This window comes from Choloepus didactylus, chromosome 4 (assembly GCF_015220235.1).
Source record: "Choloepus didactylus isolate mChoDid1 chromosome 4, mChoDid1.pri, whole genome shotgun sequence".
Lineage (NCBI taxonomy): Eukaryota > Metazoa > Chordata > Mammalia > Pilosa > Megalonychidae > Choloepus > Choloepus didactylus.
This window is the reverse complement of record NC_051310.1, coordinates 93923641-93946938: the sequence shown is the minus strand read 5'-3', so window position 1 is coordinate 93946938 and position 23298 is coordinate 93923641. Positions and strand designations below refer to the sequence as shown.

The 23298-nt window shown below is 42.9% G+C and overlaps 1 protein-coding gene and 1 long non-coding RNA gene across 7 annotated transcripts in view; one reads left to right on the top strand and one right to left on the bottom strand.

Annotated features, from left to right (window-relative positions):
• Positions 1-23298, top strand: part of LOC119531657 — a 48197-nt gene that overhangs the window by 4205 nt on the left and 20694 nt on the right. For 2 of the 3 annotated variants that reach the window (XR_005216371.1, XR_005216370.1), the window contains exons 2-3: positions 15178-15397; positions 15835-15943. This is a non-coding gene — a long non-coding RNA (uncharacterized LOC119531657). Of the gene's footprint in view, positions 1-15177; positions 15398-15834; positions 17263-23298 lie in introns of those variants that run through there. The other variant, XR_005216369.1, reaches the window with a different exon arrangement.
• Positions 1277-23164, bottom strand: ZSCAN2 (zinc finger and SCAN domain containing 2). Of its 4 annotated transcripts, none has more exons than XM_037833135.1 (3): positions 23052-23164; positions 20888-21395; positions 1277-4031 (listed from the first exon to the last, which is right to left on the bottom strand). In XM_037833135.1, the coding sequence occupies exons 2-3, from the start codon at positions 21288-21290 to the stop codon at positions 2590-2592; spliced, it is 1845 nt and encodes a 614-aa protein (XP_037689063.1). In that variant the 5' UTR covers positions 21291-21395; positions 23052-23164; the 3' UTR covers positions 1277-2589. The 4 variants fall into 4 exon arrangements, with proteins under 4 accessions (XP_037689063.1, XP_037689065.1, XP_037689064.1 ...); XM_037833137.1 differs by having other exon boundaries at positions 21107-21395; XM_037833136.1 differs by having other exon boundaries at positions 20888-21398; positions 23052-23152.

Below are 23298 nucleotides of genomic sequence, written 5' to 3'. Positions count from 1 at the left end.
ACTAAAATAGAGCATGCAGGAGGTTCAGCAGGGCACAATAGGCAGGGTCAGGTCTACTGGACAAGTACAGGGAAGGCCTCTCATGGAGGAGTGATGCCCAGGCTGTCTTACAAGACAGGTGAGCATGCACCTGGCAAAGGAGGGTCCCGTGAAAGGGAACAGTGAGCAGAGGGATGGCCCAGCTGGGCACGTTCAAGGGGAGCTGCCAGAGGCAGGGCTGGCCAGGGGCACGGAGGGGTGATGGCCAGGGCAAGGCAAGAAATGAACCTGACACAGTTCCACAGAGGCCCCATCAGGAAGGCTTCATCTTCCTGCCCCAGGAGCATGGCCTTTTTGTGGGTGATGGGGGGCCCCAGAGTTTAAGTCGGGTATGACAGGCTCAGTTCTGAGGTGCAGAAAATGCTTACTCTGGCTCCAATACAGAGGATGGACCAGCAGAGGACAGGGCTGGAGGGTGAATGTTGGGAGAACTAGTAAGGGGACTATTTCAGTCATCAGATCTGAACTGTGCCAGGGGCGTAGGAAGATGTTAAGTAGGCTAAGTGGTTGGGTGGCAGAATTTGAAGGACTTGGTTCCCCAACAGCTCTGAGGGATTCGAGGTAGGAAGGAGTCTTGGATGACAACCAGGTTTCTAGGTTGGGCGAGGCTGGGGGAATGGCACTGTTACAAGGGTAGGAAATATACAGGGAGGCAGGCAGGGAAGTTGCGTTCAGGACATGCTGAATTTGAGGCTCTAGGAACAACTTCAACAGGTGTGTAGGTGCAGGAAGAGGTCAGTAGAGAGGGAGAAACTGGAAATCAAGAAAGAGGAAATAGCTGATGGACCTGACCCTGGTGAAGTGTAGGTTAAACAAACTATAGGTAGCAAAATTACTAGTAAAATGAAAGCACATCTCTAGTCTGAGCTGAAGGAGAGGCAGGGAGAAGGTATAAATTGGAGAGGTTAAGGGAGTTCCTGCCTGATAGGCTCAAGTTCTTGGAAGAGGCAAGCTGAGTCTGGAGTTGGCTTGAGCCTGAAGAGAATGGCCAAAGGGTACAAGGCTATTGTGGGGACTGAGAGGGAAGTGACTAAGGTCTTGTAAATGGCTTTCTGAGGTGGACTGAGGGCCAAGCTGAGGTTGAAGTAATTGCTTTTTACTCCCTAAGGTCTTGGACCACTTTCAGCCTGGAGGAGGTAGTGGGTGGGGTAAGGTGAGTAAGGGAGATATGGGTTTGCCAACGGTTAAGTTCAGGTTTTAACACACATTAAAAGACAGACTCAAGAGAATGGGACTCCACTTTATTAGGCAATATTGAGCATCCATCCCATAATACCAAAGGCCCATTCTGAGTACAGGAGGAGGTGGTTTCACATTTCCCAGAAACACCATTATCTATTCTCTTCCCTCATAACAACCCCCTTCACCTGCTATTGTCCCACTGTCCTAACCGTTTCAAGGCTCACTGACCCCAAGCACATGCCCTGGCAGCATCCCAAGAACAAGGTTGACATCTGTAGGAAGAACTCCTGATTCAAGCCCAAATCTCTCCAGGAAACAGATGATGTGTCCTCAAAATCAGCACTTCCTTAAAAATAATGTTCTAAGTATACAGTAAGCTACCAGACAAAATCCTAGATCTCCATATATAAAATTTAAAATATAAGAAGAGGGAAATAACAAATGCATAGAGCAATTTAAAAGTGACTACGGGGCTGTGCATCTCTGGGGGTAAAGACACGAGCCTGTCCTACAAGTGCAGGGCTATTCCACCACTGGTGAGACAGAACTATCAACCACCAGGGTAGGCAGTTAGGAGCCTTCAACCTCACTTCACACTCAAAAAATGAATCCCCGCAAGAATAAGTGCATGCCCCCAGCAGCCAACTGAACACAGGACAGGAGGCAGCGACAAAAGCAAACACTCAAATCTCCTCAGTTTTTGCCTTTCTTGGCAGACCCTGTCAACTTTTATCAATGGAAAAGATACCGGTTCTAGGCCATATTCCCTCATGTTTCTGTGCTTCTGACACTTTCTGGAAATAGAGAAGGGCTTTTCCTTCATGTGGATGAACTGGAATTTGAGAACCCCCTCCACCTTGACCTGAAACCAAAGCCCAGGGCACTATGCCCAGGAAGAGCTGGTTCTGACACAGGTGGGGTGGGTTGGGGGCACGGAATGCTAGCAGTTTGGGGTGAAGGCACCTTAGCCCAACAAAGCAGGGGCAGAGCAACCAGAACCCCATGAATAGATTTTCAGTATTTCTCTGAGGACTCAGCCCACATTGTGGGCCACACTGTTCCACTCCACATGGAGAAGCATTTCCCCGTTTTACCAAAGAGGAAACTGAGGCACGGAGGAATCAGGAGAGGGAACCAACTTTCCCGACCTTCCATTCCTATGCCCTGTTCTTTAATCTGTATGGGGGTTTGACTTCCACCACTAAGATGACAGTATCCTAGAGATGAGGGTGAGCAGGGGTAAGATTCTGGCAACAATCCCCAAGAGCAGTTAGGAAGAATGGCTCTTTTGAAGGGCCATCACTGTTTCGGGGTGGTGTGTCAATTCCCTCTCCAGGAGCAGCTCCCTCACCTCCCCTCTTTGCCACTTCAGTAAAGTTTCTCTTTCATGTGAGTTCTCTGATGTGTAATAAAATTGGAGCTATTGCTGAAGCCTTTGCCACACTCAGGGCATTTGTAGGGCTTCTCCCCTGTGTGGATTCGCTGATGTATGATGAGGACCGAATTCCAGCTAAAGCCTTTCCCACATTCGGGACACCTGTAGGGCTTGTCTCCCAAGTGGGCTCTCTGATGCATAACCAGAATGGAGCCTCGGCTGAAGCTTTTGCCGCACATGAGGCATTTGTAGGGCTTCTCGCCCGTGTGGGTCCTTTGGTGCACCACCAGCTGGGAGCGCTGGCTGAAGCACTTGCCACACTCGCCACATCTGTAGGGTTTCTCTCCTGTGTGGATCCTCTGGTGCTTGATGAGGTTGGAGCTCCAGCTGAAGCTCTCCCCGCACGTCAGGCACTCGTAGGGCTTCTCCCCTGTGTGCATGCCCTGGTGTGCGATGAGGCTGGAGCTCTGGCTGAAGCTCTTCCCACACTCCCCACACTTATAGGGTTTCTCCACCATGTGGGTTCTCCGGTGCGTGGCCAGGTTGGAGCTGCGACTAAAGCTTTTCCCACACTCGCTGCACTGATAGGGTTTTTCTCCCGTGTGAGTTCTCCGGTGGGTAATGAGAGCTGAGCTCTGACTGAACCTCTGCCCACAGTCAGTACATTTGTATGGTTTCTCTCCTGTGTGGATTCTCTGGTGTCTAATTAGGTTGGAGTTGTAACTAAAGCTTTCGCCACATTCTTTACATTCGTAGGGTTTTTCTCCAGTGTGGATTCCCTGGTGCGTATTCAGGCTGGACCGGTTGCCGAAGCTCTTTCCACACTCGGGGCACGAGTATGGTTTCTCTCCTGTGTGGGTTCGCTGGTGAGCAATGAGATTGGGGCTCCGGCTGAAACTTTTGCCACACTCAGCACACTGAAAGGGTTTCTCTCCTGTGTGGATCCTCTGGTGGGTTATGAGGTTTGCGCTCCGGCTAAAGCTCTTCCCGCAATCCCTGCATTTGTAAGGTTTCTCCCCAGTGTGAGTAGTTTGGTGTCTACTAAAGTTTGAACCATCACTAAAGCTTTTTCCACATTCATCACATTTGTAGTACTTCTCTCCTGTGTGGGTCCGCTCATGGGTGATTAGGTGGGATTTCCGGCTGAAGGTTTTGCCACACTGGGGACATTCATAGGGCTTCTCACCCAAGTAAGTGCCCTGAAGGCCTATGAGCTGTCCAGCGTCCTGGACCCGGGATGGCACCTCCCCACAGCCCTCACCAGGGGCATTTCCCTGGGGTCCCCTGGAGCCACAGTCTCTCTCAAAGTCGCTTTCCCAGTCTGACTGGTGGATGCCTTCCCCTTCAGGCACTTCAGAGAACATCTCATGTGATTCGATGTCTTCAAACATGTCTTGATTAGAGTTCTCCCCATTTTCACTCTGGATCTCAAAATCTGAAACAATGAAGAAAAACATACAACTTATTTTTAATTCCCCATATATGAAGAAAACAGGAAACCAAAGGGGAATTTTTTAAAATTAAACTTCTATTGAAAACAGACTAGGGAATCCTTAAAACTTTTGAAAACCAGATTTATTCTAGTTACCGGGTCTTGTAATAACTACTGTGAATTTTTAAGTCCTAAAGATTTGAGTTACCTGCTGCTACCTGTATGTCTATTGGGAAATGTGGTCAAGTGGGAATTTAAAATCCTAATCAAAGGCAAGCAACAGTATATACAGTGACCCCTAATGCTCAGCACAGTGCCAGGTGCATAATTGGTACGCAATTAAATCTGATGAATGAATCAGTGAGATTTTTATTGGTAACTCAGAAATTTCCCTAAGTCTCCTTACAAAAGGGGCATAATAATCTCTTGCATTAAAATCTATCTAGTGTTTATATTCTTATTACTCGGCATTTAAGTAAGACACAGACAAGATGACAAGGGCCCTGCAACAAGGACTTAGGTGTCTACACAGATGACTAGAAGCAATTAAGAGGGAAGTTAAAAAAGCCTGCAGATTTGTCTGTGGTAGGTACCTACAGATAGACCCTTACTGGATAATGCAAAATATCTACCTTCCAGGAACTTGTCAAAGTCTCGGCTGCCCAGTACTCATCAAACATGTGGGTGAAAGAAAACATTAGGGAGGAGTGCTGCAAGAATATGCAGTCCCTTCCTTAGACTAGAGCCTCAAAGCTATGCCTAGATTAAGTCAGAAGAGCAGAGAGCTGTGAGCCTGGATCACACTGTTCTGGCCCTGGCGGAACTGTGTTCACTGAGCTGTGTGCTGCCTTAATGGCCCTGATTGACACTGAAGCACACCGTAAGAAATAAGTGTCATTAGAAATTAATGACTGTCAGGAACAATAATGCTGCCAGGAAGCTGCTGGTGACCTTGTTCATACCACACAATGTTCTCTTTATGAACCCAAGGAGGAAATTTTCCTCTAACCTCAATAACAAAACAGCTGCTCTTTGAGCAACAGATTTGCATTTGTCTCATGCCCTTGATTGTGGCTCCCTCTTCGCCTTGCCTGCTTGGCAGCTAAGAACCAAAAGATATTAAGTAGCATTCATTTTGTGTACTTTCATTTTATTTTCTGCTATATTTCTGTAAGGTTTCTCAAATCCTATAAATTTCTAGAAATATGCAGAGTGTACAGAATTAAAGCAATACTTTTACTGATGAAGATGGCAGCTGGTTATTGCTAAGATCTAAATCAGACCTCCTGAGACAGCAATTCTATCCATAGCAGGGAAGACAATTAGAAAAATAATTATTCAAGGTCCTAATGACATTTCCGTTATTAAAGCTAATAAACTATTTATTTAATATTAGATGCTCCGTCCAGTAATTATTAGTTTCCATAAGTTATTGTAAATTTCCAGATATGGACATGATAAAATTTGACACGCCTCTCTCAGAGCAGGTCCTAGAACTGCTTTGTCCTTTAGTCAATGTAAAACTTATTTAAACTTGTAAATAGACAAATAATTATATTTTGTGCTCACACTAACATACATGCTGCTGGTTAATTGTGGGTGCCAGGGGCTCCTTAAGGGTCACAAAGCATCCTCCTGCTTAGCCAGAGCCAAGAACTCTGTGCCTTCCTCAGCTTCCTGCAAGACAGATTTGTGCAGGTTTCTAGTATAAAGCTCTGCTATCCTATCTTTTCAATAAGGACCTCCTGGCCAAGATCCTGATTTATTCTCAGCAAGCTAACATGACCCAAAAAAACTTTTTTGATGACTTTAATAACTGTTCTCTTCTGAATAGGAACATTAGTTGGTGTTAGTCACTGGCAAAGCACAGATCCATTCAGAGATTGTCTTATTTTAACTGTTCTACTAATTTAATTTTAGCTATTAAGATTCTTCACTACTGGGACTCGGGCAAGATGGCGGCATAGAGAGGAGTGGAAGCTAAGTAGTCCCCCTGGAACAACTACAAAAAACCAGGTACAACTAGTAAATAATCCAGAATAACTGTGGGGGAACAAACGAGACCATCCACTCATCATACACCAACCTGAATTGGGAGGAATGCCCGAAAATACAGCATAAAATCTGTAAGTAAAACCTGCAGATCCAAGTCACGAGACCCCCTCCCCCATAGCCCGAGCTACAAAGCCTCGTGGTGCCAGAGAGAAGCTCTCTCCCAGCAAGCGAATACAGCTCAGCTGAACTCCAACTGGGGTTTTAAGTAGCGAGTGTGAACTGCTCACTACAGGTACGCATCCCCAAAAAACAGACAGAGGCTTTGGGTGACGACTGACCTGGGAGAGCCGGAGGGTCGCCTTGGACTGGGTCTGAAGGGGACTATCTGTTTCTTTTTCGGCTCAGTGGAGAAAGCCCCAGTCATTTTCAGTTTCCAGGGCTGTGACTCTGGGAAGGGTCGAGACAGCACAAGCAGAGAGCAAGACCATTGAAATGCTAATGACCTCCACCTGGGGGGTCTGTCTTCTCTAGGAGGAAAGGGGTGGGGCCCTTTCCATTCAGAACCAGACCCCAGAGCCTGGGGGAACATACCTCCTCACACCAGTCAAGAATTATAGGCTAACAGGCGTCACCTGCTGGGCAGAAAAGCACAGTGACCTGAGACATCAAAGGGTGGAGCAATTTTCTAAGACACACCCACAGGGAAACCAGATACTGAATATTTCTTCCCTCTGGGACCTGAGCCTGTTCTGGTCTGGGAAAACCTGATTTGGATAACCAAGGAAACCATGCCTAGACAACAGAAAATTACAACCTACACTAAGAAAAACAAAGTTATGGCCCAAAGGAACAAACATACACTTCAACTGAGATACAGGAATTTAAACAACTAATGCTACATCAATTCAAAAAGTTTAGAGAAGATATTGCAAAAGAGATAGAGGCTGTAAAGGAAGCACTGGACATGTATATGGCAAAAATCAAAAGTTCAAAAAAACAACTAGTAGAATCTATGGAAATGAAAGGCACAACACAAGAAATGAAAGACACAATGGAAACATACAACAGCAGATCTCAAGAGGCAGAAGAAAACACTCAGGAACTGGAGAACACAACACCTGAAAGCCTACACGCAAAGGAGCAGATGGAGAAAAGAATGAAAAAATATGAGCAACGTCTCCGGGAACTCAAGGATGAAACAAAGTACAATAATGTACGTATCATTGGTGTCCCAGAAGGAGAAGAGAAGGGAAAAGGGGCAGAAGCAATAATAGAGGAAATAATTAATGAAAATTTCCCATCTCTTATGAAAGACATAAAATTACAGATCCAAGAAGTGCAGAGTACTCCAAACAGAAGAGATATGAATAGGCCTACGCCAAGACACTTAATAATCAGATTATCAAATGTCAAAGACAAAGAGAGAATCCTGAAAGCAGCAAGAGAAAAGCAATCCATTACATACAGAGGAAGCTTAATAAGACTATGTGCGGATCTCTCAGCAGAAACCATGGAGGCAAGAAGGAAGTGGTGTGATATATTTAAGATACTGAAAGAGAAAAACCGCCAACCAAGAATCCTGTATCCAGCAAAGCTGTCCTTCAAATATGAGGGAGAGCTCAAAATATTTTCCGACAAACAGACAATGAGAGACTTTGTGAACAAGACACCTGTCCAACAGGAAATACTAAAGGGAGCATTACAGGGTGATAGAAGACAGGAGTGCGTGGTTTGGAACACAATTTTGGGAGATGGTAGCACAACAATGTAAGTACACTGAACAAAGGTAACTATGAATACGGTTGAGAGAGGAAGGTGGGGAGCATGTGAGACACCACAAGAAAGGAGGAAAGATAAAGACTGGGACTGTGTAACTTGGTGAAATCTAGAGTATTCAACAATTGTGATAAAATGTACAAATACGTTCTTTTACGAGGGAGAACAAGCAAATGTCAACCTTGCAAGGTGTTAAAAATGGGGAGGCATTGGGGGAGGGATGTAATCAGCATAAACTAGAGACTGTAACTAATAGAATCATTGTATTATGCTTCCTTTAATGTAACAAAGGTGATATACCAAGGTGAATGCAGATAAGAGGGAGGGATAGGGGAGGCATGTTAGACACTTGACATTGGTGGTATTGTCTGATTCTTTATTCTACTTTGATTTAAGGTTATTTTTCCTTTTGCTGCTTCCTAGCTGTCATTTTTTTTTTCCTCTTTCTTTTGCCTCTCTACCTTCTTTGACTCTCCCTCCTGCCTTGAGGAAGAAATGTAGATGCTCTTATATAGATAGTGGTGAAAGTGGTGAACACATAAATGTATGACCATGCAGAAAACCATCGATTATTTACTTGGGATGGAATGTATGGTGAGTGAACAAAACCATATTAAAAAAAAATGGGTTGATGACAAAACCTCGAGGGCAATATACTGAGTGAAATAAGCCAGACACATAAGGACAATTATTGCAGGGTCTCACTGATAGGAACTAATATGTAAACTCATAGACATGAAATATAAGGTACCAAGATACAGGACAAGGCTTAAGAATGGGGAGTGGTTGCAGAATGTTCAATTAGGATGAACTTAAATGTTTGGAAATGAACAGGGGTGTTGGTAGCAAGATGTGAGAATAACTAACAGCGCCGAATGGTGTGTGAATGAGGTGGAAAGGGGAAGCTCAGAGTCGTATATGTCACCAGAAGGAAAGCTGGAGGTCAAAAGATGGGAATGTATAAAACTGAATCCTATGGTGGGCAATGTCCATGATCAACTGTACAAATACTAGAAATCACTTCCATGAACCAGAACAAATGTATGACAATACAATTAGAAGTTAATAATAGAGGGGCATATAGGGAAGAACTATATACTTATTACAAACTATATACTACAGTTAGTAGCATTTCAACATTTTTTCATAAACAGTAACAAATGTACTATATCAATACTATGAGTCAACAATTGAGGGGGGTTGGTTAGGGATAGGGGAGGATTAGAGTTTCCTTTTCTTTTTTTCTTTTTTCATCTTTCACTTTATCTCTTGTCTGGAGTAATGAAAAGTTTCTAAAAATTGAACAAAAATTAAGAGTGATGGATGCACAGCTGTATGAGGGTACCCAGGGGCAAGTGATTGTACACTTTGGATCTTTGGATAATTGTATGGTATCTGAACAATCTCAATAAAAATGAAAAAAAAAAAAAAAAAGATTCTTCACTACTTTAAGATCAGAAGAACTGGTATGTTCTGCTATGAGATCAGAAGCCAACAGAGAAAACAAACAAAAGCCCAAACATCATTTTCAGTGAAATTAGGAAGAAGAAATCATTTGCAGACATTAAAGACACCAAAACACATGTCAAGCAGAGACTAGGCAGAAACTGTAAGGGACGAAGTGAACAAGTATGAAAAGTAGTGGGGGGTGGGGGGCAGCAGTAGCAGATCTCAGAGAGCTCAAGCAAGAAAAAAAAGACTTCCTGAAGGCAAGGGACTCACCCTTCAAGTGCAACCGTGAATTTGGGAACTGGGGAAAGCAGGGCTGGCTTCTTTGGTTCAGAGAAGCAAAGATGAGGCTACATCCAGAATCACACAGATGAGCAACAGATTCAGGAAACTGTTTCTGTAAAGCAGAGAAGGAGCGAGCCTTGGCCTCTCAAACATTAATCTTAGGAATTATCATTATTTTTAAAAGTGACCATTTTCCATACACTGAAAAAGTTAAATGATGCACCTGCCTCTATGAAGGAAGACCACAAAGTAGAACTTGAGAAAGAGATGGTGAGAAAACAGGAAGAGATGAAATGTGAGCTGACAGAACTCAGGAAAGAAGAGGAAAAAACACAGAGAAATGAAGACAAAATGGAAAAGAGCACAAAGGAAAATGGACATCTTGGAAAACAGTAAAGAACAAAGATGACTGATATAAGAAAAGCAACAAAATATGAAATGGAAACAAAGAGTTAGAAGGTTTAAAGAGAATAACAGAAACAGAAGTTAGGCAAACGAATAATCAATAAGCATATCACTGGAGTCCTCAAAGAAGAAAACTAAAACAATGGAATAGAATAAATACTTAAATATATCCTCTATAAAGATATAAGAACCCTTGAAAGGTATACTGTATGCCAAGGAAAAATAACCTGGAATGATAACAAGGCAAAAAGATTACTGTAGAATGCAGAAGAGTGGAAGAGTATTTACAAGATATCCAAGAAAAGAAAACATATGCCAAAGATTTTATCTTCAACAAAACTATCCTTCAAGTATAAAGTCTGTAGTTTTCAACATACACAAATTCATGGAATTGTTTCTATGAGCCCCTCTTGAGGAAACTACTACGAAATGAACTCTAGTCAATCAAGCAATAAAAGGGACACTAGAGCAAAAAGATTATGAATGGACATCTAACATATTTAACTTCAGAAGAAAGTTCTGTGATTAGGACACGGAAAAAGAAAGTAAATGTTAACACGGCAATGTAGAAATGACATCCTAACAAAAAGTGGGGTGAGGGGAAGAAGGTGGGATTATAGGATACGTTCGTTGATCGCCTTATCTGTGATACCTGCGAGTCAAGGGATATCATTTAAAACTGGCAAATCATGTAACTGAATATAAGCATCTTTAATAGAACAAAAATAAACATGAAGAAATATAACAACCATTGACTGAAATCAGGCAGGTGGGGAGGAGACTATCTTTTCTAGATGTTAAAATATATTATAAAACTTCAATAATTAAAACATTAATAAGACAATCAGACCAATGAAACAGAACAAAAATCCCAAAAGCAGACTCAATAGACATGTGAATTCAGAATTTAATACAGGGGGCACAAGAACAGACAGACAAGTGGAAAAAGAAAAGAGAATCCATATAATGACTAAGGCGTTTTAGCATATAAGGGTGGCCTCTCAAATCCATGGGGAAAAGAGGCAACATTCAATAAATGATGCTGAAACAACTAGTTAAGCCAAATGAAAAAAAAAAAATCAAGTTAGATCCATACTAAGACAAATCCCAAAAGGGTCAAATACTTAAATGTAAAAATAATAATCATAACAGCATCGAACTATTAGATGAAAACATGAGAGAATTCCTTTTTAATCTGGGAACCTTTAAATGTGATACATAGTTTGTGTATCTCTGATCACCTCTGAGCAGTATCCAGACCCAAGAACCCCCTCACCCCCTGATGCTTAAGAACCAACCCTCTCATCCTTCATGTAGACAAAAATGCAAGGCTATTACATTCTGGGGAAGACCAAAGGAGAGTTGGGAGTTCTTTAGAAGTTGACCTCTGATAACAGAGAAGAGTGGCCCTTCAGGTTAACTGCCTTCAATTGTCCTCCTAATGGGAAAGACTCACTGCCCTAGGAAGGATGAGAGAGCCCCAGCCCCTTCCGAACTCTTCCTCAAGAAAGTCTGGCACCCAGGAAATCTAAGGAGAGTACATGGAGTCCAGGCAATTCCCTCTTTTATTGCTGGTCAATTAAAAAAATGCAAACTCAGAAACTGGTTTTGGTCAGGTACAAGGGAAATATTGTCACAAAAATGTATGAGTGGAGATGGATGAGATGGTAAGAGTTGGGAATTTTTTTAAAAAAGGAATCTTACTGGTAGAAATAGTGGTTGCTATTCCAAGATGTCAGGATGAGCATATTTTGTGGATCTGACTAGATACAGGGCAGTGGTCTGAGGAAGCTTGTGACCAACTAATTGGAAGGCCCAGATCTCCAATGGAAAAAACTCAGGGATGAGTCAGCCATTAAGGAGACAGAAAGGGTTGTGTTTTCTTGCTATTATTGATCTCCCCAAAACTACTGAAGTGTGGGGGAGAAGCCCCCGTACCTATGTAGAGACTTCAAACAAGGGCTTTGTACTATGCTGTGTGGTTTGAAAGTTGATGAACCCCACATACTGTGCACTCTCTTATTCATTTGTTCAACAGATATTTACTAGGCACCTATTTAGGGATCTAAGCACTGGGGACCCAATAGTCAGACAGAGTCCTTGCCCTCCAGGAGCTGACATTCTAACGGGGAGAGATAATAAGTTAATTTCTGATAGTGTCAATATTGTGAAGGAATAAAATAGGGTGAAGTGAAGGCAAAGAACTGGACAGCATCTTCCAACTCTGTGGTCAACGAGGGCCCCTCTGAGAAGGTGACATCTGACCCAGATAGAAATGTGGTTCTAACCGAACTTAACAGTTATCTATACAACATGAGCCTTTTATTCATTCATGTGCTTCATTGTAAACACAATTAACAAGCTTATTCTTCTTGGATATAACAGTTACTCACTTATTAATATATAATAATATATAAGTAATTTAACATTTACTTGTCGGTGACTAAATTCAGGTTTTGGAAGACATAAGTAGATTGTCAAAAGTTTATCTCTGGGACACATTCAAAAGAGTATATGGTTCTTATATATAAATTTATTTATTCTCTCAAGTTTAAAATAGATGACCTGATACATATTAGAAAAATTCTGAAATTATTTTTGAATGATTACTCAAATAAATGCTCAGAAAGGCAAAGAATTATTAGAAACAAATTTCTGAAAGTCTAATAGCAAAAGAATAGTATATTGCTTTGGGTATTTCTCTGATCGTTCATAAGGTTGAACATTTTTTCATAGTTATAATTTGATTTGTATTTCTTAATTTCTAAATTGCCTGTTCATATCTTTTACCTTTTATTCTATTTGATCTATCTATACATCAGGGATTTTGACTTTTATTTGCTATGTTACAGATGTGATTGCAAATATTTCCTCCCAGTCTATATACTGTCTTCTAACTTTGTTCATATTATCTTTTTAAATAATGCACTTTTTTCCTATCTTCATGAGGCCAATCTAGCTTTGAAGTTTTCTGCCTTGCTTAAGAAGTCCTTCCCCACACAACATTATAAAAATATTCTCCTACATGTCATTCTGGAACTTTTATAGTATAGATCTATAATACACCTAGAATTTCTTTTTTATAAGCTCTGAAGCAGGGATTTATTTCTGTGTAAGTTGATAAGTTAGGAATCCAATTTTATTTTTTTTCAAAATGGTTAGACCACTCTCCAAGACCATTCACTGGAACAGTTCTTGAATTGCCAGAGGACCTCTTTCTTTATCGGTTAATAGACAAAAGCTGCAAACTAGTACTGTCTAAACCAACATTTCTTGTATTTTCCCACCCTTGACACACACTCTGGGCTCTCGGGCACAGCATCTTTCCCCTGCCTGGCCATCGGCTTCCTCTTTCTCTCCCATGCTAGGAAGCACATCAGAATGAGTATGAAAGTAACTCATGTCAATATGGGAGCAAACTTGAATTTCCTGTAATTTATTTATAACAATGAAATCCACTGGTCACAAACTTTGGTACTTTAGTGTGATAGTGTGACACCATGGTCAGAGCCACTGGTCTAAATGCAGAAGTGATTCCCATACAAGTGATGCCCACATCGGGCTCTCCCCGTTGGAGGGCTACCCGAGCAGGTCTGGAGGAAACACCAGTGTGCCGGAGTGGTCGGGAGCACTGTTCCACCTAACTCTGGCTGCTTGAAAATGAACCACTGATAAAAACAGCAAAGAACTCTGTTATCCAGTTTAAATAAATGATTGCCAAACATTTTAAAGTTATAATGTCCATGACTGCTTGATTTCAGAATATGTACATCTTCCTAGGAATTATGTATGGTATAATTTCAGACATTTAAATGAAAAGTAATTTTGGTTTGAAACTGAGAATAGTAGTTTTATAAAAGACATACATGCTTACAACCTTCCAACACTCCCCACTCCCCTTCTAGCTAAGAAAAACTAATTTATGCATGTTTGTTGTCAATGAGGGAGAATTTTGCTGGGGCAGCAGGCTCAAACTACATGATCTATTGCCTGTGGTCAGTGAAACCCTGTGATTCTGAGGATGGCTGGAGAGGTCAGCTGCGACATTTTTTTTTAACTACTGGACAAGAGTAGGTTGACAACCTCCATTCCTCTGTAGTCTACAGCAGAGCTTCTCAGACTTCAAAGTGCATATTAATCACCTAGATCTTGTTTAAATGCAGATTCTCCTTGGGGGGGCGGTGCTGGGATAGGGCTGAGAGTGCATTTCTAAGCTCCCAGGTGATGCCAAGGCTGCTGATCAATGGACAACACTTTGAGTATCAAGGCTCTAGAGCAGTGGTTTTAAACCTTGCAGCATATTAGAATCACCTGGGGAGTGTTCAAAAATTAATTGGTACAGGGTGTGCCTGGTCCACACCTTATACCAATTAAATCAGAAAATCACAATCTGGGGTGGGGTCAGGGTGGTCCCCAAGTGATTCTGATGTACAGCTACCAATATAGGGCTAAGTTTGAGAACCAGAGCTCTGGAGGGCTTGTGAAAATCCAGATTGCTGGGTCCCACCCCCAGAGTTTCTGATTCAGCAGATTTGAGGTGGAGCCCAGGAATTGGCACTTTTAATACAGCAGATGATGCTGATGATGCCAGTCCAGGGACCACACTTTGAGAACCAATGCTGTAATGATCAGAGGATTTATATGTCAGGAATTTATCAATTTTGGGCCCAATAATTTCCCCCTTTGGTCCTCTCTGATGCCAGAAGTTTCCTTTTGGGTGATGGGGCTTCCTAGAAATAAAATGAATCTGCTAAGAGAGGAGCATTTCCCCTTCCACCCTGATATTGCAACCAACTGGTCTGGGGTTTTGGGGGCAGACCACTGCTGTTGCTTGAATACATAGGTCTCCCACCCTCTAAATATATTTTTCTGTTTACCTCATACAGAAAGTTCAACGAACCTTGATAAAGCAATTAGAGAACAGTTCAAGGACATGCTATCCCAATTCTATATTGCCTATATTTTCTGACCCAAAAAACTGGGTGACCACAGAATTTGATAAATGACTTCTGGTTTCAGGATGTGTACAGATATGAGACAGTCTGGGATGTATGGTTTAGCTGCTAACTATTGGAATTTGAGACATTTTGATGGCTTACAAGTACAAATTTTTAAATTCAGGACTGTCCTGGAAAATCTGGGTTTTCATTGCCCAAATCACCCAGAAAAAAAACATTGAAGTGGGTAGTCTGCAACCAGTAATAGAGATAACTAATACTTTTTATAAATGGTCTTTCAGTGCAGACTGAAAACAAGGCTGCCAGACATGAACTACATGGGCCAACCTTGCCTAAACCACAAGGCCACGTCATTGAAGAGATGGTCTCTACAAGATCGATAATGTCCTACTGAACCTTACTAAGCCCGGCAAGTTTCATTTTCTCTGCCAGGAGACACTGACAGCCAGCACCAGGTCAGTCCTCATCTGCAACCAACTCCACAACACGAGAGGCTTTCAGGTAAAGGTTCTCCCCTGGAGTGTGGATTCACCAAAACCTAAGTTTCCAAACTCAAAGCTTGTCCTATTCAAGAAAATGTTATTCGCCCCAGGTACCGTGCCTGCAGTTTGGAAGGATAACACAAGGTGAAAAATGTCACCTACTAGTTATACTCAGGCCAAGATGGGAGGATCTCCTTGAGCCTTCGTAATTTGAAAAATGGGAATGGCACACACCTTCCCACCCAGCAATATGTTCTCTATTTTTAAAAATCTTTTTATTAACAGCATAAATGTAATAGTATCACTTGGTTGGCTGAGTATCAACAAAAGTTTAATATGTAGCTTCTAAGAACAAAAACCATGTAGGCTAATGGTAAGTGCTTTGCTGAACTAAGATGCCTAACTTCCTACTGTCCTGGGTATTATCCAGCAGTCTTAGTTCCACTCCCTTTTCAGATTCAGAAGTACCCCGGGATTTCTGCCATGTTCAAGAAACAGCACCATCTGATCTGAATGGAGCTGGGGCTGCAGCAAGGGATAGGGGAGAGACCAGGCCACAGGGCAGGTATGGCTGCTTGATTTGGTAAACACTGGGGAACTCATGAAGATTTTTAAGCAGGAAAGTGCCCGATCATACTGGTAGGAGGGGAAGAGCTGGAATGGAAGGGAAGAGGCTGAAGGCAGGTTCACTTTGGAGGCTGCTGCAAGGGTTCAGGTGAAAATATCAAGAGCCTGAATTAGGGCTAGAATGTGGATTAAAACCACAGTCCTTCAGTCCTCCACAATAGAGATGAGCTTTACCAATTAAACTACTACAGATCTTATCTGAATTGGAATTATAAGATACTTTAAATGTGAATGTCTAGAGGTCCCTGTTAATCAAACATTAAACAACTACTGTCTCACCAGGCCTTGAAATGTCCTGTGCTCAATAAATGTGTCCAGAGGTCCTGAGCTGGACAAACAGAATAGAGGTCAAAGGGGCTCATGTTGAGTAAATGTTTGAGAGGCGATGAAGAAAACTACAGAGGTTCTTGTAAGCATCATAAGAAAGGTCAGGGGCATTTGTTAAACAAACCTGAAGATGAATGAAGACAATCCCAAAGGAATATGTCAGAGAATTTGCAAACCCACTCATCAGGGATGTTCCCCATCTCAGACATACCATTAAAGAGGGCACAAAGCCTGCAGCAAGCCAGGAGGGAGGACTGTGCAGTGGTGGTCACCTAAGAGGCACCTGCTGAGACCTGACCCTCCACTTTGGTGATCGCCCAACTAAATGACAAACCCCAGAGGCTCCTCCTCAGCTCTCAATCCCTCTGGCCCCTCCACAATGTCTGAATGCACTTCTTGGAGTCCTTTATGAACTTGTCACTTCCATCAGGAGGTGAGAAAACAAATTTTAGTTGGGTAAGAGTTAAAAAAAATAAGAAGAATAAAATGAAAAGTTATTTTTCAAGATCAAAGAAAATCAGATACTTTGCTATAGATGAAACCTAAGACTACCAAACACATATCCTATGAAGTCCAAACTGGCAGCACAAAGAGATTTCAGATAGAATAAAAAGGCTATCCTAGAGGTTACTCCTATGCAAGCTTCAGCTAGATATGCCAAATGGCCATAGTATGATAAGCCCAAGTCAACAGTAGTCCTGAAAACCCTAAAGAATACCTGTCCCTAGCTGAGACTCTTAAAGTTTCACTCACTAAGTTTACTCTTCAGGAACTTCAGTCCTCCAGAGAGGTCCTATGCCAGCTGAGTCCCAAAACTCAGAGGCAACAATCTCTTCAAGAACAACAACCAGATGTGTCCCGTTTTCCCATAATGTTGACACCCCTTTTCAACATGAACAAGTTAGGGTGGTCACTGCCTAGACATCCCTAAAGACTGGGAAAGTAATTAAAGGAGAGGAAGGGGCAGAAATAGACAAGATGGAATTTAACAAAGGATTATACTGAATTTCTATATAATTTTCTTTTTCTTAGTTGCTAGGATATTAGAATAGCTAGAAGGAAAGAACAGACATGGTGGAACTGTAACCCATAGCATTCTTTGAAATTTGCTCCATAGCTACCTGTTAAATTGTAATTTGAAAGTTATCACTTTTTTGTATATATGTTATATTTCACAATAAGGACATAACTGATACTATGGTACTGTAACTCGTAACATTTCTGGAAATTTCCTATATAACTACTTGTTCAATCGTACTTTGAAAGTTTTTACCTTTTTGCATATATGTTATATTTCACAATAAGGAAATAACTGGGGGGGAAAAAAAACTAATTCACAAAAAATAAAAATTACCTTATAAAGTGAAAAAAAAACCAAAACTGGCAGCACAGACAATCTGCCTAATATTGGGAAGCACGTCCTTCTCTCTCAATGAGTTGTCAGAGATGAATTCATGATGATTTTATTCAGTGGTTTCCAATCTCTAAGACTTGGCCCCTGATGGCGGACAGAAGGGATTCTTGAATCCACATACAGATTAAATATTGTCAGTGGTCTGAATGTTTAATGACTTCTATTATTCCCTTAAACTCGTTTTGCATTACTGCTTTTCAAATATAGGCCCCCTTAGAGTTTAATAAAATACAATTCACTTTAAAGCATTATTGAATTCCAAGTAACTCTAACATTCAACAGATACCATAAATTCAACTTCTACTATGGGGGGGGGGAGGGTTTAGGAAACTCTGGTTTTGTTAAAAAGGGGACTGTGTACTCAAGAAGAGGGGGAAGCATCCTGTAATTCTCCAAGAGTCCTGTCTGTCTGGGGCAGAACCAGGGTCCAAAGGGAGAAACCAGCCTCTCCCACTGGGCTCTCCATTTTGGTAAATGGCACTACTACTCTCATCCCCTCACCTCCCAAGTCCATCTCTTTCCCAACACCCACCCCCTTCTCATAACCCCACTGCCTCTGCCTTGAGTCAAAGGCCCAGCCCCTCTTCCTGGACTCCCAAGACATCTCCTAAATAGTCCCTCTGCTGCTAGGCTTCCCTACCCTGGGTCTATCCTCAGTACTGCAGCATCACATCATTCACAAAATTATGTTTTAGATCATGTCACTTCCTTGCTGAAAAAATAACCTTAAGTGGTTTTCCCACGGCCCTCTGAATAAAGTCCAAACTCCGTAATTTGATATGAATGGTTCAGCATGATCCAGCTCCTGCCTGTTCCAGGCCCCAGTCTCAATTTTTGTTGCCCCTTGCCTTGACCCCTACAAACCAGCTAACCTTAATTGTCCCCAGCTCCACAATGAGGCAGATCCATGCTGCTCTCTCTGCTGGAAGGCCCTAATTTCCCTTGTCTCCCTGGGACACAGCTACCCATGCTTCAAGATGGTGTGCATGAAAGACGGGTGAGCTCTCAGGCTCCTCCTCTCCCACAGAAACTGAGGGCTTGTGGCAGTTTCCTGTGCTTTCTGCTCTGAGTTAGGCATGTCCTAGTGAGCAAATAAGAACATGTATGCAAAAAGGCTCCTAGACTGAAAATCACTCCTGCAATCTTATGATACTATAATTATCATAAACAAATTGAAACTCTGCAGAAATGTTAGAGGACCCACAAGGGTGCTATGTCTTGGGCTGCACGCCTAGCCCAAATCTCTTGCTCACACCCCAATATTGTATTTCCCACTGCCGAAATGAAGTGCTTAGTGGAGGGTAAAGAACAGGGATCTCAGAACAGACTTAATTTTCAATTCTGGCTCTACCACTTAACAGCTGAATGACCTTGAATAAGGGCTCAACCTTGCTGAACTTCCATTTCCTCATCTATAAAATGACAATCCTACCCATCGTGCAGCTAAGAGGCCCACTGCGGGGCTCTCAAAATCAGTCCCTGCTCTAGAGGACAGCTTTCCTCATCTTTCCCAGTCCCAGGGAGTTGTCACTGCCCCCATGCCACTTTCCTTTTCTCCTGCTCTCTTCCCTTCTTCTGAATTCTCCAAACCAGATATATCTCAGTGAGTGACCTTTGTCTTAATCCTCGTCTGCTCCTTCCAACACCCCACTAGGAACTATCACTTAGCATTATACATGTGATGAAACACTTAAGAACACAGGCCATGTCCTCAGACACACAAGTTCAAATCCTGAGTCTACCTTGTATTAGACGTAACTTTAAGGAATTATTTAAATACTCTGGTGATGATAATTCTGCTTACCTCCCAAGGTGGTGAATGCCAAGCACATTGCCTGATCCCCAGGAAGAGCTTGATAAATGCTGGCTATTGCTACTATTAGTTTTTCCTCAGATGGGTCCAATCTCCTCCTCTTCCCCTGTATCCCCCATCTGACCAGGCCCCCATCCCTGCATACCCAGATAACTAGGCAGCTTTCTGGCTGCTCCTGCCTCTAGCCTCTCCCTACTCTAATCAAACCTACATCCTGTTGCCAAACCCCACTTCCTCTCATGCCCCTTAGGCCCAGGTTCAAGAACCTGCTGAGGCCAATGGCCTGCAGTCCAAACCACTGCCCCTTTCCCACAAACTCTACTTCCTACCACTTCCTTAAAACACTTTCTACTCCAATCAGCCAGCCCTCCTCACTGTCACCTGAATGAACAGAGTACACTGGTTCCCTCTTCCAAGCTTTTGCTTAGCACTGCTTCTCTAGGCCACCATACTCTCCACCCTACCCTGCCCCTTTCCAATCTCTACCATCCTGCAACCTTCTACTCAAGTTTCACATCCTCCGTGAAGTCTTCTCTAACTACCCCTCTCCCTCTCGTTGCTCCTTTCCCTCATCTTCTCCTATGGTTCTCATCAACACAAAGGCAGCCATTTCTCATGGGTCCTGAAACAGGCTACAACGATCTGAAGTAAATATTTGCTAATCAAGAGAGGTGAGCCCAGTTTATAAATGCAGACCAGAATGGAGATCCAGAGTCAAGTGACATGGCCAGATCTCAGAACTAATTAGTAACATAGAAGACTGATACAGTAACAATTGCAAAGAGCCAAAGTTGGTAAATACTCTTTTAAAAGCCTGGGATGACTTTATACTCCAGAGAGTCTCTAGTTATTAACTGATTTGCTTGCTATTTATCTCGATTTCATAAAAATAGTCACTTTGGAAAAATATCAGATTATTGGTTTTTCTGATTACTGGAACTTCAAATATTTGGATGTTTACTGCAGAACCTTGTGAAGGTGCCAAGGTATAGTTTATAGGGAGGAAAAACTAATAGTAGCAATAGCCAACAACCTCCATTAGTTTCCCAAGCCAGCCCAAACAGACATATGAAATTAGTAAAAACTGCTTACCATGCAACCACAGCTCCAAGACTAGTCCTCTAAGCCCCTCCTATACCAAAATTCTGGAGTTGCCTCTGCACACAATTGGGTGCATTAAGAGGGTGCCAAATGTGCTGACTGCTTGCAGACATTGTAGAGGGATGAGGTTGTCCCCCACCCTGTCCTGGAATCTCCTCTGCAAACAGCACACTCCTCTACCTTAGTGGGATGCTCCCAACCTCTCCCTATAAGGTTCCACATCTCACCACTGTCTCGAAGGGTCTGGGTCAAGTCTTCCACCAGGGCTACTGCCTCCTCACTGCTTTCGGGCCGATGCTCTCGCAGCCAGGCCTGAATTTCCCTTGGCAGCAAGGTCAGCATCTGCTCCTTGGTGTGCACCTCTGGTCTCAGCCAACGCCGACAAAGTTCCCGAAGGCCACCGAGTGCACCCTGTGGCCCCCCGGCTGTCTCCTCCTCAGGATTACCTTTGCTAGCATTCTGCGGAAAGGGCTCGGACTCAGGGCCATCCTCCTGCAGTATGGCTTCCTGTACCCAGGAGTCTTCCTCCAGGATCATGGTGGTGACCTCTTCCTGCTCATCATCCCCTTGAGGCCCCTGGACTGAGGGGCTCAGGGGAATAGTCACTCTTGGCACCTCTGCAGCCATCATCTATGTTCTTGGGATAAGTGCTCGGACTTCAAGCATTGAACCTCAGTCTTCTCCAGCCAGGATCCTTGAGAAGACACCTCCTTCCTTAAACTTCAACAAGTAGTCCTGCTGAGGAGAACCACAATCAATAAGCAGGCTCTTCTAAAATGATCTAACTCACAGCAGCCCAGATTAGGCCACCAAGAGATCCTCACATTTATTTGCAAATCAACAGAAGTTTCCTCTCCCTCCTAAAGGAAGAATGGTTTCTTCTTGAAAACATATCTCTCTATGGCAAGAGAAGTTTCACAAGCACAAAAAATACAGCATTTTTCTTTCCAAAAGACCAAAGAATGAGTATCAGAAATTTAAAAGCCCACAAAAGAATGCAGAACTGAGTTATCCTGTCCTAAGTCAAAGTGAGTGACCTTTACCTGACATACATCTTACACTCAATCTTAGTGACCACCTAATAAGTAGAGATAATAGAACTAACCTCCTTATAGGGATATTTTAAGGATTAACAATGGATCAGATGTCAAAGCACTCTGAGCCTCACTGGAAGGAAAGGAGTATCTCAACTGTATTATGGCCATAATTTAAAGTACAAAGCTTGTAAAAAGTTTATACTCTTCCATTCAACCTTTGTCTCTCAGGAATTTGTCATAAAATATAACCATCTTTGCAAAGAGAAATTTATTTGCAAGGACACTCAATCACAGCATTGTTTCTAATTGCAAAAAAACTGACACCTTAAGAATCTAGCAGCAAAGGAATGGTTAATCCATACAAACATACAGTAGAATAGTTTGCAGCCATTAAAACTGGCATAATAACAAACACTTTGGTGAGATACTGACTGGGAAGGGACTCAAATGAGCCTACTGGGGTGCTGGAAATGTTCTGTATTTTGATTTAGCAATGAGTGCATAGAAAACTTAAAATTTTGCATTCTACTGTATATATTTTAAAAATTACCCTGACAAAGATCATTAATCATTAGCGATTTAAGATAAACCTTATAATATGATGATAACGGATAAAAACAAAAACAGCAAGGTGGAAAAACCATAGGCACAGCATGACCTCAACTGCCTTTAAAAATAAACACACACACAAGGACAAAAAAAAAAAAAAAATCTGGACAGAAACCCTCCAAAATGTTAAGCGTGGAGGAATTACAATTTAAAATAAACATTATAAAAGCAATGAAAAATTATTTTTAAAAATCATTACCATTACTACATCATAAAGACTCAGAGAACCGAAAAAAGAAGAAAAAAGAAAAGAAAAAAGAGGAAAAGGGGGAAAATAAAAGAAAAAGAACAGAAAAGCTGGGGGAAAACCATAGGTTTCAAAGTGTATTTCCCTAAATGACTAGAAGAACCAAAGTTACAGCAGAACTCTTACTCAGGAGCCCGGGAAAACTGTGCTAATAGCCACTAATTCTCTCTGACCTGGGGCATGTCACACCCCCTCTGAACCTCAGTTTTCCCACCTGTAAAATGAGGAGGCTACGCGGGAGGTCGTCGAATGTCCCTTCTAGTCCAACCCCTGCGCCTCCCCCGCTGGACATGCAAGGAGCTCTCCGCGGGGCAGAGGCCGGTGGGTTCGCGGAGCAGAGGCAGGCGCGTAAATCCCCGCGGCCCCCGCCCGCGGACAGCGCCCTCGACGCCCCTCCCCCAGCAGGGCTGCCCGCAGCTGGCTCCAGGCCCGTTATTCCGTCGTCTTGTGCTGCTCCCCTGGGCCCGCACGGCTCCCGACCTGCCGCTCTGAGCTCACCTCACCGGAGACCAGGTCCTGCTCTGGCGGCTGCTCCGCGTCCAAACGCGCCCCCGGACACGGCCCGGCCCCTCGGATTCACAACCGCTTTAGCCTGTGGGGCACCGAGAACAATGGACGGGAGAGGACCGCCCAGCGCCGCGCTTATTGGCTGCCGAGAACGGCCCCTAGAAGCTCTGCTTTTCTATTGGCGAATACGGTGCCCAGCCTTGCGGAGGGAGGGCGGCTGGGCCGAAAGCATTATGGG

What these genes read in the sequence shown, in the direction of transcription:
- ZSCAN2 (XM_037833135.1), bottom strand. Translation starts at nt 21,290, where the DNA reads ATGATGGCTGCAGAGGTGCCAAGAGTGACTATTCCCCTGAGCCCCTCA. An exon ending in CCAGACCCTTCGAGACAGTG is followed by an intron (nt 4,032 to 20,887) that starts GTGAGATGTGGA and finishes TCATTGTTTCAG; the next exon opens with ATTTTGAGATCCAGAGTGAA.